The 15,446-nt window shown below is 58.4% G+C and overlaps 1 protein-coding gene across 2 annotated transcripts in view; it reads left to right on the top strand.

The window, feature by feature from the left end:
- MYH9 (myosin heavy chain 9) overlaps positions 1-12,427 on the top strand; it is a 93,374-nt gene extending 80,947 nt beyond the window's left edge. For both annotated transcript variants that reach the window (XM_067697928.1, XM_067697927.1), the window contains exons 28-41: positions 869-1,075; positions 1,314-1,418; positions 1,759-1,911; positions 3,038-3,286; positions 4,228-4,440; positions 4,595-4,807; positions 5,108-5,269; positions 6,331-6,459; positions 7,744-7,832; positions 7,914-8,037; positions 8,335-8,543; positions 9,201-9,309; positions 9,415-9,587; positions 10,877-12,427. In XM_067697928.1, the coding sequence (XP_067554029.1) occupies positions 869-1,075; positions 1,314-1,418; positions 1,759-1,911; positions 3,038-3,286; positions 4,228-4,440; positions 4,595-4,807; positions 5,108-5,269; positions 6,331-6,459; positions 7,744-7,832; positions 7,914-8,037; positions 8,335-8,543; positions 9,201-9,309; positions 9,415-9,587; positions 10,877-10,994 (2,253 nt within the window). In that variant the 3' untranslated portion in view covers positions 10,995-12,427. The remainder of the gene's footprint in view (positions 1-868; positions 1,076-1,313; positions 1,419-1,758; positions 1,912-3,037; positions 3,287-4,227; positions 4,441-4,594; positions 4,808-5,107; positions 5,270-6,330; positions 6,460-7,743; positions 7,833-7,913; positions 8,038-8,334; positions 8,544-9,200; positions 9,310-9,414; positions 9,588-10,876) is intronic.
- The last annotated feature ends 3,019 nt before the right edge of the window (positions 12,428-15,446 follow it).

Genomic DNA, 15,446 nt, shown 5'->3' with positions numbered 1-15,446 from the left:
AAGCCCGTCCCTTCTCTAGAACACCCCCAACAGGTGGTCAGTTGGAGTCTTCGTGGGAGAACCCTGGGGACGTTGACCCCATATGGTTTCTCGGCTGTGGCCGGGCAGTTCCTGAACAAGACCAGTCCTGCATCCGGTGGCCTCCAGCTCACGGCCACCCTTGGTGGCAGCCCGAGAAGGCAGAGGCTCTTCCACACGGCAACCTGTACAATATTTTCAGAAACCTGCCTTGTCTACCTGTCTACCTTCAATTTCCACCTGGTTCTGGGCAGGTTGAAGCCTTGCCTGGTCCTTTAGCTGTTTTCACCCAAAGTGACTTTGCATTCACGCTGGGTCCGGTTTACCCTTGACCTTGCCCGTGATGCTGTGACCGGCTCGGTACGGACTAGATTGGGATTGTCGTGTTTATTCTGTAAACTCGGCTTTTATGTTGTTTGGAAGAACATCACTGTGTTACTTTGAACATCAAATTTTCAAGAGGCTTTTCTGGAAGTCTACCTACGAACAATTATAATTTCCATCATCCTATAATAACAGCTAAAATCTTAACATCTGCAATGATGGCATCTTGCCCTTGGACGCTCCCTGAAGCTGGTGCAGGAGGCTGGGCAGGGATGGTGTGAGAGCTGGGGGAGCCCACGTGCCGGGTGTCCGGCCCCAGCTGGGTGCTGAGTTCACATCAGGCCCAAGCCTTCCGAGTCTGGGATCCTTGCCAGCTCGTCATCCCCCAGACTTGCCCAGTGTCGTTTTTGCTGCAAAGGCAGCCAATTCTGGGTCTGGACCCGCCGGATCTTCGATGATGTTAGAAAGACCAGCCTCACGTCACAGGTGCCCCCTTTCACGTCTTCGCTTTTCTCCCCGCTGCCAGGTGAAAGCCAACCTCGAGAAGGCCAAGCAGACCCTGGAGAATGAGCGAGGGGAGCTGGCCAACGAGGTGAAGGTGCTACTTCAGGGCAAGGGGGACTCCGAGCACAAGCGTAAGAAGGTGGAGGCCCAGCTTCAGGAGCTGCAGGTCAAGTTCACCGAGGGGGAGCGCGTGCGCACGGAGCTGGCCGACAAGGTCTCCAAGCTGCAGGTGAGGCCTCCGCCGGACCTCCTGGGTCCTGGCCCACATCGCCAGGGCTCCCGCTCTTGTCTCTCTCTCTCTCTCTCTCTCTCTCTCTCTCTCTCTCTCTGTCTCTGCAACCTGGCTCAATCTGCGAGGCCTCTGGGGTTCAGCCTGTGACTCAGGTCCAGCATGGCCGAGAGAGCCGAGGTGGGGCCCAAGCAGTCGTGGTCGAGCTCACGGGGCTTTGTCTCCCATCCGTGCGCAGGTCGAGCTGGACAATGTGACGGGTCTTCTCACCCAGTCGGACAGCAAGTCCAGCAAGCTCACCAAGGACTTCTCCACTCTGGAGTCACAGCTGCAGGACACGCAGGTAAGGGCGGGACGGCTCCTGTGCCCGCACGGCATTAGCTGTCAGGCTTCTGGGTCTTTGTCTCAGAGCGTCCTCCCCTGCATCCGCGGCTCTCTGCATCCTCCCCTGCATCCGCGGCTCTCTGCGTCCTTCCCTGCATCCGCGGCTCTCTGCGTCCTCCCCTGCATCTGCGGCTCTCTGCGTCCTCCCCTGCATCCGCGGCTCTCTGCGTCCTCCCGGCTCCTTGCCAGGCTGCCCCCTGAATCCGAGGGACTGCTCCCCTCTTCCACCAAGGGTATGGGGACCGCGAGGCCCTGACGCTGCGGGTCCTGAGCCCCTGCCCTCCTTGTTTTCGGAGTAGGAGCTCCTGCAGGAGGAGAACCGGCAGAAGCTGAGTCTGAGCACCAAGCTGAAGCAGGTGGAGGACGAGAAGAACTCCTTAAAGGAGCAGCTGGAGGAGGAGGAGGAGGCCAAGCGGAACCTCGAGAAGCAGATCGCCACCCTCCACGCCCAGGTCCGGAGCTGGTTCCCTGCAAGACACCCCTGGGAACTGTGGGCTGGAGCCTGCAGGCTGGGGAGCTTCTGATGGGGCGCCCACCTGGACTCCAGGGCACAGCCCTGCCGCTGGGTCCACCCAGGCCTCCCCGAGCTGGACACCTTCCCCTGGGGGAGCTCCTGCCCTCCCCAGACCAGGGCTCATGCCTGGGGTCCCCAAGGAGAATTTAGGAACCCATGAACTTGGGTGGAGGAGACGTACATCGTCATTTCACCAATCTCCAGCTGGCCTTCGGCGTTTTCTTCTGTTACGAATGTAGGCAACAAGCCGTGGCCCTCGCAGTGCCGGTGGCCTGTTCAGTAGAAACCACTGGTCATCGTGTCCGAGCTGAGGGCAGGCCTTGGGAAGGTCATCATGCTCCTAGCCCCTCAGGAGCCTGCTCTCTGCTGTGCTGATAAAGAAGCACGATGGTTACTGAACCACAGTCTTAAAAAATACCCGACACCTGCACTTTTCTGTATTGGTTTCTTGGTAATCCTGCGTATTTTGCTTTATGCACGTTCAAACCTCGTTATGAGAAGGAGGTCAGAGTCTTCTCTAGACTCTGAAAGGGTCCGGGGCCAAAGATAGACCAAGGGCCCTCTTCCGGATCCTGTCTTAGGACTTAAACGTGCCAGAAGATCTGCACCAGGTCGGGGAGGGTACAGGGTACCTGGATGGCGGTAGGGAGTGTGGGCACGGTGGCAGCTGTGTGTCCAGATGCGAGGAGGGGGCTGCAAGACGGACGCCTGCAGGCAGGGGGCACTAGGCTGCTGCCTGGGGGAGGGGAGGAGGCTTCCCACTGTAGGCCTCCGTCTTGGTACGAGCGGCTGGTGCGGGTCACGACTGAGAGGCCTTGCCGAGCTGACCTGTGGTGTCCGCCTCCCCCGGGCTCTGTGCGCTAGGCACCGGCCCTCTGCAGAACCTCCATTCCCCTGGCCCCAGAGGGAGCGGGAAGTGGCTGGGGGAGCCGTCTCCGTAACTGGGTTGGTGCCCCATTCCTCCGCTGGCGGGTGGCAGGCCAGCTCCCAGCTGTCCCAGGTGTGGCCACGTTACCCGAGCAGGTGCCGTGCTGGGTGCCTCCTGACCCCTTGCTCCCGCCTAGGTCACCGACATGAGGAAGAAGGTGGAGGACGGCGTGGGGTGCCTGGAGACGGCCGAGGAGGCCAAGAGGAAGCTCCAGAAGGACCTGGAGGGGCTGAGCCAGCGCTACGAGGAGAAGGTGGCCGCTTACGACAAGCTGGAGAAGACTAAGACGCGGCTGCAGCAGGAGCTGGACGACCTGCTCGTGGACCTGGACCACCAGCGGCAGAGCGTCTCCAACCTGGAGAAGAAGCAGAAGAAGTTCGACCAGGTGGGTGTTGTTGGTGCTGCCACCGCCTCATGTCCTCCCCTCTGCAGACACCCTGCCTCGGGCAGGGGCCTCTGTCCGTCAGCCCAGCCCGGGGTCACCGTCACCAGCTCGGGAGGAGGCCCTGAGGGGCAGGCGCTCAGAGGGCCCTCCCAGATTCCAGCTCGTTGAGGCGCCTGGAAAGAAAGCGCTCACGATAGGTTTGGGAGCAACTTTTCCCCTTTCCTGGTTTTTTATGTTTTTCGAATCTTCTCTAATTAGAATTTTTCTTTATACGTTCACAACTCTTGCTTACTCCAGGAGCTCTGAGGCGGCTTACCGAGACGCAGGCAGTGGGGTGGGATAGAAAAATGGAGTCGTGCAGTCTAAAGCGTTTCCCATTTAAGAAATAAGTCCATGGAATAAAGAGGTGCTGCAGCAAAGGGAAGGGGGAGGGGGGAAATAAGATGATACGGTCAGGGTGGGCCAGCGCAGGGAAAAGATGCCGCACGTCCTTGGAGGGGGGCCACAAGGGATTCGCGCCTCCGCGCAGCCAGATTCGCTTTCTTTTCAAGGTAAACACCAACCAGTCATTCAGGAAAACCAGGGGCTTTCCGGGTCCTGAGGGTGAAATATTTACTGCCTGTGGGTTCTCCCGGAAGGGGCACTGAGTGTCATAAAGAACCTCGGTTACTAAGTGATAAAAGTTACACAGACTCAATGGTTTGTGGCAGAGGCCACCTCCACCTCCGTCTGCTTATGAGGACACGCTGCACAGCACGTGTCACAATCGGAAGCAGCGGCTCGCTGCTCTCCTTGGTCCCCCTCCCCCCAGTCCTGGCCCCTGGGACCCTCCTTCCCCAGGGAGTTCGGGCCCAGATGCTTTACCTGCCAGAGGCCAGCAGGCCCTGAGCTCTTTCTGAGAGCCGGTTGCTCGAGCCTCATGGTGCCCTTCTGTCTCCCAGCTCCTGGCCGAGGAGAAGACCATCTCCGCCAAGTACGCAGAGGAGCGCGACCGGGCAGAGGCCGAGGCCCGGGAGAAGGAGACCAAGGCGCTGTCTCTGGCCCGGGCTCTGGAGGAGGCCGTGGAGCAGAAGGCGGAGCTGGAGCGGCTCAACAAGCAATTCCGTGCGGAGATGGAGGACCTCATGAGCTCCAAGGACGACGTCGGCAAGAGCGTGAGTCCCCGAGCCCACGGCCGGCACTGGGGCGGGGGTGGGGGGGGAGGGAGATGGCCTCAGGACGCGAAGGATTAGGGGCTCACGGACACTGAGGCTGGGGACCTGGGGGCCTTGCGCCCCTCTGTTCCTGACCGCATCCCCTCGGCGGCAGGTCCACGAGCTGGAGAAGTCCAAGCGGGCCCTGGAGCAGCAGGTGGAGGAGATGAAGACCCAGCTCGAGGAGCTGGAGGACGAGCTGCAGGCCACCGAGGACGCCAAGCTGCGGCTGGAGGTGAACCTGCAGGCCATGAAGGCCCAGTTCGAGCGGGACCTGCAGGGCCGCGACGAGCAGAGCGAGGAGAAGAAGAAGCAGCTGGTCAGACAGGTGCGGACGGCCCTCCCGCTCCCCTGGGCAGAGGCGGGCAGGGAGCCCCGGGTTCTGGGGGCTCCTTTCTCCTTCCGCCGGGACTGGGGGAGTCCCCTGATTACGCCCTCCACGTCCTCACATTCCAATCCTCTGCCTGGAGGTCAGTGACCCCCTCTACTAGGGTTTTATGGTCAGGAGTCCTCCCTGTCCCTGGACGCCCCGTGGACGCCACGGGACTGGACCAAGCCCACCCGGGACGTGAGCTGAGGCAGGGTCTGTGGGTACGTCCGGTTTCCTGAGCCGTTGGCATCGCCCCAGGTGCGGGAGATGGAAACTGAGCTGGAGGATGAGAGGAAGCAGCGCTCGATGGCCGTAGCTGCTCGGAAGAAGCTGGAGATGGACCTGAAGGACCTGGAGGCCCACATCGACTCGGCCAACAAGAACCGGGACGAAGCCATCAAACAGCTGCGGAAGCTGCAGGTGAGCTCAGGCTGGACCCAACCAGATCCGGCCGCACATGGCAGCGCTGGGCTCAGCACGGGGCTGGGACACTAGTAGGGTGGCCGGTGAATGCTGGGAAGTGCCGCGTTGCCCTCCCTGAGGAAGGTCTTGGGTGCCTTTAGCTCCATCTCCCAGATGGAGACCCAGAAGCTGAGCAGAAACAAACTAGTCAGAAGCAAACTTGCAGTAAGATTGTTGTCTTTGAGTGAAACAAACAAGTGTAAACCTAGAAATGCAATGGCGTTATAGTCACTTAGTGGCAGATTTCTAGAATAAACCAGACGTGGCCCATCCCAGCCTTAACGGACAATGGTGGAAGTTTCTAAGCTGATGGTTCAGAGAAGCAGCTCGGAGCACAGAACACATACTTGGCCTCATCAGTAATGAAAGAATAATAAGTTTAAAAAACCAGCTCTGAGATGCCACATCATATCCAGCAAACCGGCAACAATAAGAACGAGTGTAAACACTGGTGTTTGCGAGGTCATAGGGCATAGGTGCTCTCATTGCGGTGGCCACTCTACCTGGTACCACTTGGCCTTGCCCAGCAAGGGTTGTATCCTTTGGCCTGGGGAATCCCAATTTGGGATTTATCTCCAAAAGGGAAAAAAACACAACTATTTCCCAAGATCTTCAGAGTTAAAACGAATCACCAGTGAACAAAGGACACGTGACTGCGCCATGTTGCCGGGACTAACCTGGCAGGTGGCCGTTGACCTGGAGCAGTGGGGATGGCCCCAGAGTGCGGGATCCAAGTCAACAGGAGGCGGTAGAAAGTAAACAAAAACATGGCTGGACTAATACCCACCCGGGGACTAACGCTGCCGCAGGTGTGCTTTGTAGATCCTGACAGTTAAAAGCGTGTAAAGATGGTATAGAATAAAGGGAAGCTGTGTCTTTCCTCTTTTGCCCTTTTATAGCCATGTTGGTTGAATGTGGCCACAGGCTGAGGCCCAGCCGTCGGTCCCTGTCGGCGGGCACTGTGTGGGCACACGGGAGCGGTGGGACAGTGGCACCAAGTCTCTCCTCCCCACCCTCAGGCCCAGATGAAGGACTGCGTGCGGGAGCTGGAGGACACGCGCGCCTCCCGCGAGGAGATCCTGGCGCAGGCCAAGGAGAACGAGAAGAAGCTGAAGAGCATGGAGGCCGAGATGATCCAGCTGCAGGAGGTGGGCCGGACCGGAGCAGGGCGCTCGGGGCCTCCACCCACCTGCCGGGGCCACCCGGGCATACCTGGAAGAACGGCCAGGCTCCAGCGATGGGCCGGTGTGGTTCTTGCTTTCTGAAAGAATTGCCCCTCGGGGTTTCATGAAGTAGCAAGGCTCCCTGGTGTGATTAGAACGTGTGTGTGTGTGTGTGTGTGTGTGTGTGTGTGTGTGTGTGTGTGTGTGTGTGTGTGAATTAACTCGTCACCTCCTGGGGCCGGCTCCCTCGCGTGAATCACCACCACCTGTGGTGACTTCCTGCCTGGCGAGGAGGGGTCCCTCCCAGAGGCTTACGGCGCCTTGTCCTCACACGAGGCAGGTCGGGAAAGCGTCCCCAGGCTCTAGGCAGCCTTCTGCCTTGATGATGCTGGCTACCCAGTTGCTCCTAGCTGGGCCAGACATCCAGGCTCTCCTCGTCTGCCCTGACCAGACCGGCTGTGCCCTCCTGCACACGTGGGTCTCTGGTGAGGCCGCCTCACCCTCAGGGTGAAGCCCTTGCCCCCGCCGGCTTTCAGAGCCCCACACTGTGGCCTTAACTCACGTCTTTGTCCTGTCGCCCCTGCTTCCTGTCTGCCTGGAAGGTAGAGGGACCAGCATCCCGTCAGGCCAGGATGATTTCCTGTTTATTGCAACATCCCCGGCACCTGGCTTAGTTTTTATTTTATTTATTTATTTATTTATTTTTATTTTTGGCTGCGTTGGGTCTTTGTGGCTGTGCGCAGGCGTTTCTCTAGTTGCGGCGAGCCGGGGCTACTCCTCGTTGCGGTGCACGGGCTTCTCATTGCGGTGGCTTCTCTTGTTGCGAAGCACGGGCTCTAGGTGCGCGGGCTTCAGTAGTTGCGGCGCGCGGACTCAGTAGTTGCGGCGCGCGGGCTCAGTAGTTGTGGCTCGCGGGCTCTTGAATGCAGGCTCAGTACCTGTGGCGCACGGGCTTACCTGTTCCGCGGCATGTGGGATCCTCCCAGACCAGGGCTCGAACCCGTGTCCCCTGCATTGGCAGGCGGATTCTTAACCACTGCGCCACCAGGGAAGCCCTGGCTTAGTTCTTAGCGCTTAGGTATGGGGCTGTGTGATCATACGGCGCCTCAGCTGTGGCCTCAGAGGGGCTCCTGGGAACGGGCTTCGTGGAGGAGGCAGGCCTGGGAAGGGGTTTGGGAAGAGGGGGCCAGGGGCTCAGAGTGCCGGGAACAGAGGAGGGCTGTTGGCTGCGGGCGGCCCCGGCGGGTCACATTCGGGTTCCCGTGGCAGGACCTGGCAGCTGCCGAGCGCGCCAAGCGCCAGGCCCAGCAGGAGCGGGACGAGCTGGCCGACGAGATGGCCAACAGCAGCGGCAAAGGGTGAGCCGGCGCGAGCGCGAGCGGGTGCGGGGTTCCCCGCTCTGGTTCGGCCCCTCTCACCTCCCCCCCCCCACTCCCCAGTGCCCTGGCGCTGGAGGAGAAGCGGCGCCTGGAGGCCCGCATCGCACAGCTGGAGGAGGAGCTGGAGGAGGAGCAGGGCAACACAGAGCTGGTGAACGACAGGCTGAAGAAGGCCAACCTGCAGGTGAGCGGCGGGGCTCTCTGCGCACCAGGGCCCCCTCGGTGACGCGGGTGGGCCTCCCCAGTGGCAGAGGCAGAGGCGGCCGCCCCCTGATGCTTAGGGGACGATGTCCTGGTGCCTGCACTGGCTCCTTGGTTCCTCTCTCTCGGGCACTGAGCTGCTTCTGGACCCTTTATGCTGGGCAGCTCCCTCTTGTGGGAAGGCCTAGTGATCGGGGGCCCTGCAGGGTCCAGCTGCCCCTCCTCTGCCCCCGGCCGGGATCCCCGCCTTCCTCAAGGTCATCAGCCCTTCTTCCCACAGATCGACCAGATCAACACCGACCTGAACCTGGAGCGCAGTCACGCCCAGAAGAACGAGAACGCGCGGCAGCAGCTGGAGCGCCAGAACAAGGAGCTCAAGGTCAAGCTGCAGGAGATGGAGGGCACTGTCAAGTCCAAGTACAAGGCCTCCATCACCGCCCTCGAGGCCAAGATCGCACAGCTGGAGGAGCAGCTGGACAACGAGACCAAGTGGGTGCCCCTCGCCCGTCACCTGGCACCATCTGCCGGCTCCTCTGTGTGCCCATCCCTGAGACTGTTTCCCCCCATCCTGACGGGGCTCTCATCCCTTTCCCTGGGGCCTTTTGCCGGGGCTTGTGGAGTTTGAATAGGACCCACAGCCCACTTCTAAAGTTGGGGAGCCTGATGACTCTCTGAGGGCTGAATCCGAGAGGTGGGGTTCCCACCCACCTGGGCAGCCCATCTGTGGGCTCAACAAAACGGAGACTTCTTTGGGGTAATGGGGGTCAGTCTTCCTTTTTGCTTTTTCTTTGGCTGCACTGGGCAGCTTGTGCGATCTTAGTTCCCTTGACCAGGGATTGAACCCGTGCCCCCTGCACTGGAAGTGCAGAGTCTTTAACCACTGGATCGCCAGGGAAGTCCTCTTTTTCCTCGCTTTATATGTGCTCTCTGAGATGTGTCAGTTCCCTTCCCTGAACCTCAGTTTCCTTATCTGTGAAATGGGGCTAATCCCAGTGCCTTCATAAGAGTGTTCAGTAAAGGCGGTCTACCTTAGCAGCAGGGGAAGTACCAGTGAGGCCCGGGAATGGGTGGCCCGGCCTGTGGATTTGTCGGCCAGACCTTCCGAAAGAGGGTGCCCCCCTGAGCCTCTGTGTTCATGCCTTTCAGGGAGCGCCAGGCGGCTTCCAAGCAGGTGCGTCGGGCCGAGAAGAAGCTGAAGGATGTGTTGCTGCAGGTGGATGATGAGCGGAGAAGCGCCGAGCAGTACAAGGACCAGGTGTGTTGGCGGCGGAGCGGGGCCCTGCCCCTTGGCGGCTGAGGGCGGGGAGGGCCACAGGCATGTGGGGTCGTGACCGGGGCCCCTGGCCACGCGTCTCCGCAGGCGGACAAGGCGTCTACCCGCCTGAAGCAGCTCAAGCGGCAGCTGGAGGAGGCCGAGGAAGAGGCCCAGCGGGCTAATGCCTCCCGCCGGAAACTGCAGCGTGAGCTGGAGGATGCCACGGAGACCGCGGATGCCATGAACCGCGAGGTCAGCTCCCTCAAGAACAAGCTCAGGTGAGCCCCGCCGGCCCCACCCGCCCCTTCACAGGACCCTTTCTCCTTCAAAAAGTTAGTTTGTCCTGAAGAGCAGAATTTGGAAAATGAGGCTCCTATAAACTCAGTCACCTTTCTCAGCTAGATGTCAACGAGCGAGGTGCTTAATGACGCCGAGAAAGTGCCAGTCAGAGAGCCCTTCCTCGTTCTCCTTGCCTCCTGGGCTGTAGCCCGGCCTTTTTTTTTTTTTTCTTAAACTTACTTATTTATTTATTTATGGCCGTGCCGGGTCTTTGTTGCTGTGCGCGGGCTTTCTCTAGTTGTGGTGCGCGGGCTTTTCATTGCGGTGGCTTCTCTTGTTGCAGAGCACGGGCTCTAGGCACGTGGGCTTTAGTAGTTGTGGCACGTGGGCTCAGTAGTTGTGGCGCATGGGCTTAGTTGCTCCGTGGCCTGTGGGATCTTCCCGGACCAGGGATCGAACCCGTGTCCCCTACATTGGTAGGTGGATTCTCAACCACTGTGCCACCAGGGAGGTCCTAGCCCTGCCTTTTAAATAAACTCTCCGGGTGATTTCTTCCCGTCCTGCCTGAAGAGTCTGTTCCTGTCGCAGCGCTAAACCTGATGAGAACGTTTTCAGGTTTTGTCAACTGGAAGTTGCTTGAGGCAACCGGCCGGTCCCTGGCGCAGCTTTAGGCGCCGGGTGAATACGGGCATCTTCTAGCTCTGAACCAATGGAAAGGGCTGCTTGGCAATTCTCAAAGGAACGTCACATTCAGGCAGCATGAAATGGTTGAGGCAGAGGGTCTTCTTGGTCGAGATTCTCACTGCTTACCTCCTTTTCCCAGGGATCGTTTTTTAAAGCATGAAAGCAACAAGAGCAGACAGTCTGGTCAGTGTGTGATACCGATTTTCTTAGCGGGGACCGGAAGGAGACGCCTGTCTCTGTGCGCTGTACACAGTCATTGTGTGTCTCTTAGTTTCACCTGTTTGGTACTGAGTGTGGTCAGAGGGTGGCATTTTGCAGGGGCAGCTTCATCTGCTCTTGTGCCTCCCCGCTTTGAATCAGCCCCCATTACCTGACGGATTTTTGCTAGTGTTTTGGGTGAAAGTGGGAAGCTTCAGGCCGGGGGGGCAGGAGGGGACAGCCCTCCTGTCCCCGCTGGAGGCTGTGTCCCCGGAGGCCCCCCTCCCACCGTTGCTTCTCCCCGTGGGATGTCAGGAGCTAGTTTCCTCTAAAGATCACTTTGAAACACATGAGCTGTACTGCGGCCGCCTGGCCAGCACTGCTGACCGCTGCCTCTGCCCCCCAGGCGTGGGGACCTGCCGTTCGTCGTGCCCCGCCGAATGGCCCGGAAAGGTGCCGGCGACTGCTCGGACGAGGAGGTGGACGGCAAAGCCGACGCGGCTGAGGCCAAAGCTGCCGAGTAACAACCTCTTCTTCTTCTGCTGCCCGAGACGGACGACAGCACCGACTCCACTTCCCCTTCCCAGCCCTGCAGCACCCCTCCTCCCTCCTGGGACTGCTGTGACCGTGACCCCACCTCGTCCCCCCAGGCCAGGGGACCTCAGGCCTCACCTCCCCGCCCATCCCGCCAGGCCTCCTTGAAGGGCTTCCGGCTTCCTCTGCTGCAGCCTGCTCCCCTCCCCCCTCCCCCCCCCCGCCCCCCGGAATCTAATACCAAAGAGTCAGGGTCCTGGGCCCTGGCCCGGGAACAGAGCGACCAGCAGTATCCCCCCCACCCCTTCCCTTGCCGAAAAGCACAAGATGGTGAGGTGAGGAGGGCGGGCCTCCGGGGATGGGCAAGAGAGTTTTCTACGAATCTATTTTTCTTCAGACTAAGGAGTTTTGCTAGCCCGACGCCCCAGAAGAGTTGTCACCTTCCCCCGCCTCCGCCACCCTCTCCCTTCTTTGCTGTTGTCAATCACACGCGGTGACCTCACACCCTCTGCCCCAGCGGCCCCCCACTCCCGTGGGCTCTGGGTGGTCCGGCATGAGCAGGCCCAGGGGGTCCACTTCTGTGCAGGGCACGGGAAGCTGTCGCGGGGAAGGAGGGGCGTTCCTCCCCACCCCTGCCGGGCAGCGCCACCACCACCTTCCTGATTCTGAAATGTCTCAAGTGCAATGATGACCCCTTTCCCTCCTTTGCCGAGGGCAGCCCACCCCTGCTGCAGCAGGGCTTCTGGGCTGAGAAGACAGGGCCCAGGGGCCAAGCTGGAGAGGCCAGCCGTGGCCTCTTCCAACACTCTTGGGGACCAAATATATTTAATGGTTAAGGGACTTGTCCCGAGCCTGACAGCCAGAGCAGTGGAAAGGGCCAGGTGATCTCGAACCTACTCCAGGACTGGGGCCCGAGGGTAGCTGACCTGCACCGTTGACTCAGTATAATTCAAGACTCTGCCATCTGCACAGATATTTTTACAAGAAAAAAACAGTTGTCTTTTCTCCCTCTAACTGTAATAAATGGTAAAATTCCAAGTCTTTATCACTGCCTTTCCTTTGGAACCACGTCTAGAAGAGAGTAGCTTGTCCTACACTGGTCTGCACTGGTGGCTGATCCCCGTATTCCTAACTGTTCTGTATATGCTGCATTTAGACTTACTTATGGCAAAAAAGGCATTTTTTTTTTTTAAGGAAACAAACTCTCAAGAAATCATGAAGATATATAAAAGCTACATATGCCTAAAAAGCTCTGAATTCAGGTCCCAGTTGCTGTCACAAAGGAGTGAACAGAACTCCCACCCCTGCCCTTTTTTTATATAATGGAAGTGCCTTAGCATGGTTGCAGCCGCCACCACTACAGTGAGCTGGTTTACAGATGTTTTCCACTGAGCATCACAATAAAGACAACCTTGTGCTACGAGCCATGTGTCTGGGGCTGTCTCTGCGCCGGAGCAGGTGGCCTAGAAGGGACTGTACCTGGGCCACCTAGAAGGGACTGTACCTGGGCCACCTAGAAGGGACTGTACCTGGACCACCTAGAAGGGACTGTGCTTTGCTTCTGCAGCAGGCACCTACTTTGTGCAATTTCTGGAAGCTTCCAGGAATGCAGCTCAGCTGGGGCACATGCTCCAGTAGGGAGTGACAGTCACACAGAAAGGCAGGCTGGCCAGATTCAAGGATGCTAAGAGTGTCTCATAAATCTTGGTTCCTTTCAGTTCCTGAGTACCTACTATGTGATGGACACTGAGCTGGCCTGGGGGATAGAGATACAAGGCCCAGGCGCTGACTTCCAGAAGCTTTCTTAGTCATCAGACGATGCAAAGCCTGCCCTATGGAGGTTCATCCCAGGTACCATAGAAGGGGGAATGAGGGAGTCGGTGCTGAGGCCTGTGGGTACTGGGGCAGGGGCTCTTCACAGGACCGTCAGAGCCTTTGTTCCTTCCTTCTTCATGCTTTGAACAAAGGCTGAGCATAGACCAGGCCCCTTGCCAAGCGCTGGGAGTGCGAGGGCAGGGGAGACAGATGTCCCTGCAGTTGCAGGCAGGACGGGGGGCAGGCAAAGGCTCTCCTTAGAGAAGGGGTTTGGTGCCCACTTGATCCAAGGTGTGGACTCAGGCAGCAGGTCTGCATGCGGGCCCTCGGGGCCACTGTGTGGCTGGCCCGATTGCTAAGGAGAGCTGCAGACTCCTAGACAGGGCACCCACCAGGCCTCCAGCAGCCGACCCATCCAGCCTCCGAGGAGGTGCACTTTCGGGCCCTGGGAAGGGAGCTGCAGGAGGTGATGGGAGAGGCGGGTGGGCGCCATTGCTGGAGCCTGGGGTGCCGCTTCCCTTAGAGGTTCTGGGCGGGGGCCTTCCTCACCGCTCCCAGCTTGCGGTGTCTCCAGCCTTCCTTGGCTCGTGGCCGCATCACTCCAGTCTCTGCCTCTGTCTCTTCGTGGCCTTCTCCCCTACGCTGCTCTCTCTGTGTGTCTCTTATAAGGATGCTAGTCGTTGGATTTAGTGCCCACTTAGATAATCATTGTTGATCTCAAGATGTTTAACTTAAAGGATTTCCAAACACCCTTTTCCACATAAGGTCACATTCACAGGTTGCAGAGATGAGGTCACGGACATACATTTTTTTGGAGGGGGAGCACCCATTGAACCCACTACAGGACCCAACAAATATCGGTTCTCCCCCCTTAAGGTCCTCTGGCTTGACTGTTCACCTTGTGCAGGGGAAGTACTGGACCAGGTGCCAACCTCTGCCCACCAAGGGGGTGCAGCCCCAGGGTTACCTGACCGCCCACCATGCATGAGCATGAGAGCCCAGGGGCTACTGATTCCAAAGGCCCCTGTGGAAGGGAGGGGTCTTTGCTCCGTCTCCAGCTGTCCACGTGCTCTCTGTGGAGGCTAAAGCTTGCTAATGCCCCTCCTCCTCCCAGCCTCTCTCTCATTACTCTTGGTCATCCCTCCTCTCTGCTGGGCCCTGAGGTGGACCGTTCACCCTGGTCCCAGCATGTTCTCACTTCTCCATTTGCGTCCACTGTGCTGTCAACTTTCCCACTGGTCTTCGACTGGTGGCATTAGAGACCTCCTCATCCCTAATTCTGACCAGTTGCTTATTTTTGCAAACAATTCCAAATCTTCCACCCAGCCTATGGTTATGAACACAAAAGCTGGCTTCTGCACATGGCCGGCCAGTGTCTGGCACAGTGGTTCTGTGCTGAGAACGTTAATCCTATGTGGTCAGTGCCAGGTCATTGCACAGGGCCATGTATAGGCAAGTGAAACTAGACTAATCACAAAAGAAGAGGGTAGAACTTATCACCTAGATTCCATCTTATTTCTCCTGGGGACCCCAGTGGGCTTTGCCAGTGACACCACTTTGACTTTTGGTATTGGAAGAGTCGGGGTTTTTTGGGTTTTTTTGCAGTCCACGGGCTTCTCACTGTTGTGGCCTCTCCCGTTGCGGAGCACAGGCTCCAGACGCGCAGGCTCAGCGGCCATGGCTCACGGGCCCAGCCGCTCCGCGGCATGTGGGATTTTCCCGGACCGGGGCACGAGCCCGCGTCCCCTGCATCGGCAGGCGGACTCTCAACCACTGCGCCACCAGGGAAGCCTGGAAGAGTCAGTTTTTTTAAATTAGTTTATCAGTTAAATCTTGATTACTAATGGAAATGAAAGGGCGGGCATATGGATAATTAAAAATCGATGAACCGATGGAAGGGAGACAAGGTGGTGAAATAGAACGACCTTGAGCTCACTTCGCCTCATGAGCACACCAAAAATCACAACTAACTGCTGAACAACTATCAATAAAAAAGACTAGGATCTACCAAAAAAAGATATTATACATCCAAAGACATAAAGGAGAAACCACAATGAGACAGTAGAAGGGGTGCACTTGAGACATAATCAAATCCCATCTCACCCAGGTGGGTGACTCACAAACCGGAGAATAATTATGCTGCAGAAGTTCTCCCACAGGAGCGAGAGCTCTGAGCCCCATGCCAGGCTCCCCAGCACAGGGGCCTGTCATTGGGAGGAGGAGCCCCTAGGTAGTTTGGCTTTGAAGGCCAGTGGGGCTTGACTGCAGGAGCTCCACTGGACTGAGGGAAACAGTCTCCACTCTTGGAGGGTGCCCACAAGGTCTGGTGTGCACTGGGACTCAAGGCAAAGACAGTGACTCCATAGGAGCCTGGGCCAGACCTACCTGCTGGTCTTGGAGGGTCTCCTGGGGAGGCGGGGGCAGCTGTGGTTCTCTCTGGGGTCATAAAATCTGGTGGCGGACATAGCAGGGAGTGTTCACCTACATGAACTCTGGCTGGAGGCAGACTTCTTGGGTCCTTGGCCCCGAGACCTGGCCTCACCCCAGTGCTGGGATGCCTTAGGCCAAACAGCAAACAGGGCAGAAATACAGAACCACCTTGTCTTTAGACGGGCTACCTAAGGAAT

This window comes from Pseudorca crassidens, chromosome 11 (genome assembly GCF_039906515.1).
Source record: "Pseudorca crassidens isolate mPseCra1 chromosome 11, mPseCra1.hap1, whole genome shotgun sequence".
NCBI classification, from domain to species: Eukaryota; Metazoa; Chordata; class Mammalia; order Artiodactyla; family Delphinidae; genus Pseudorca; species Pseudorca crassidens.
Note: the sequence above shows the minus strand (reverse complement) of the source record. Positions and strands in the feature narration are given on the sequence as shown.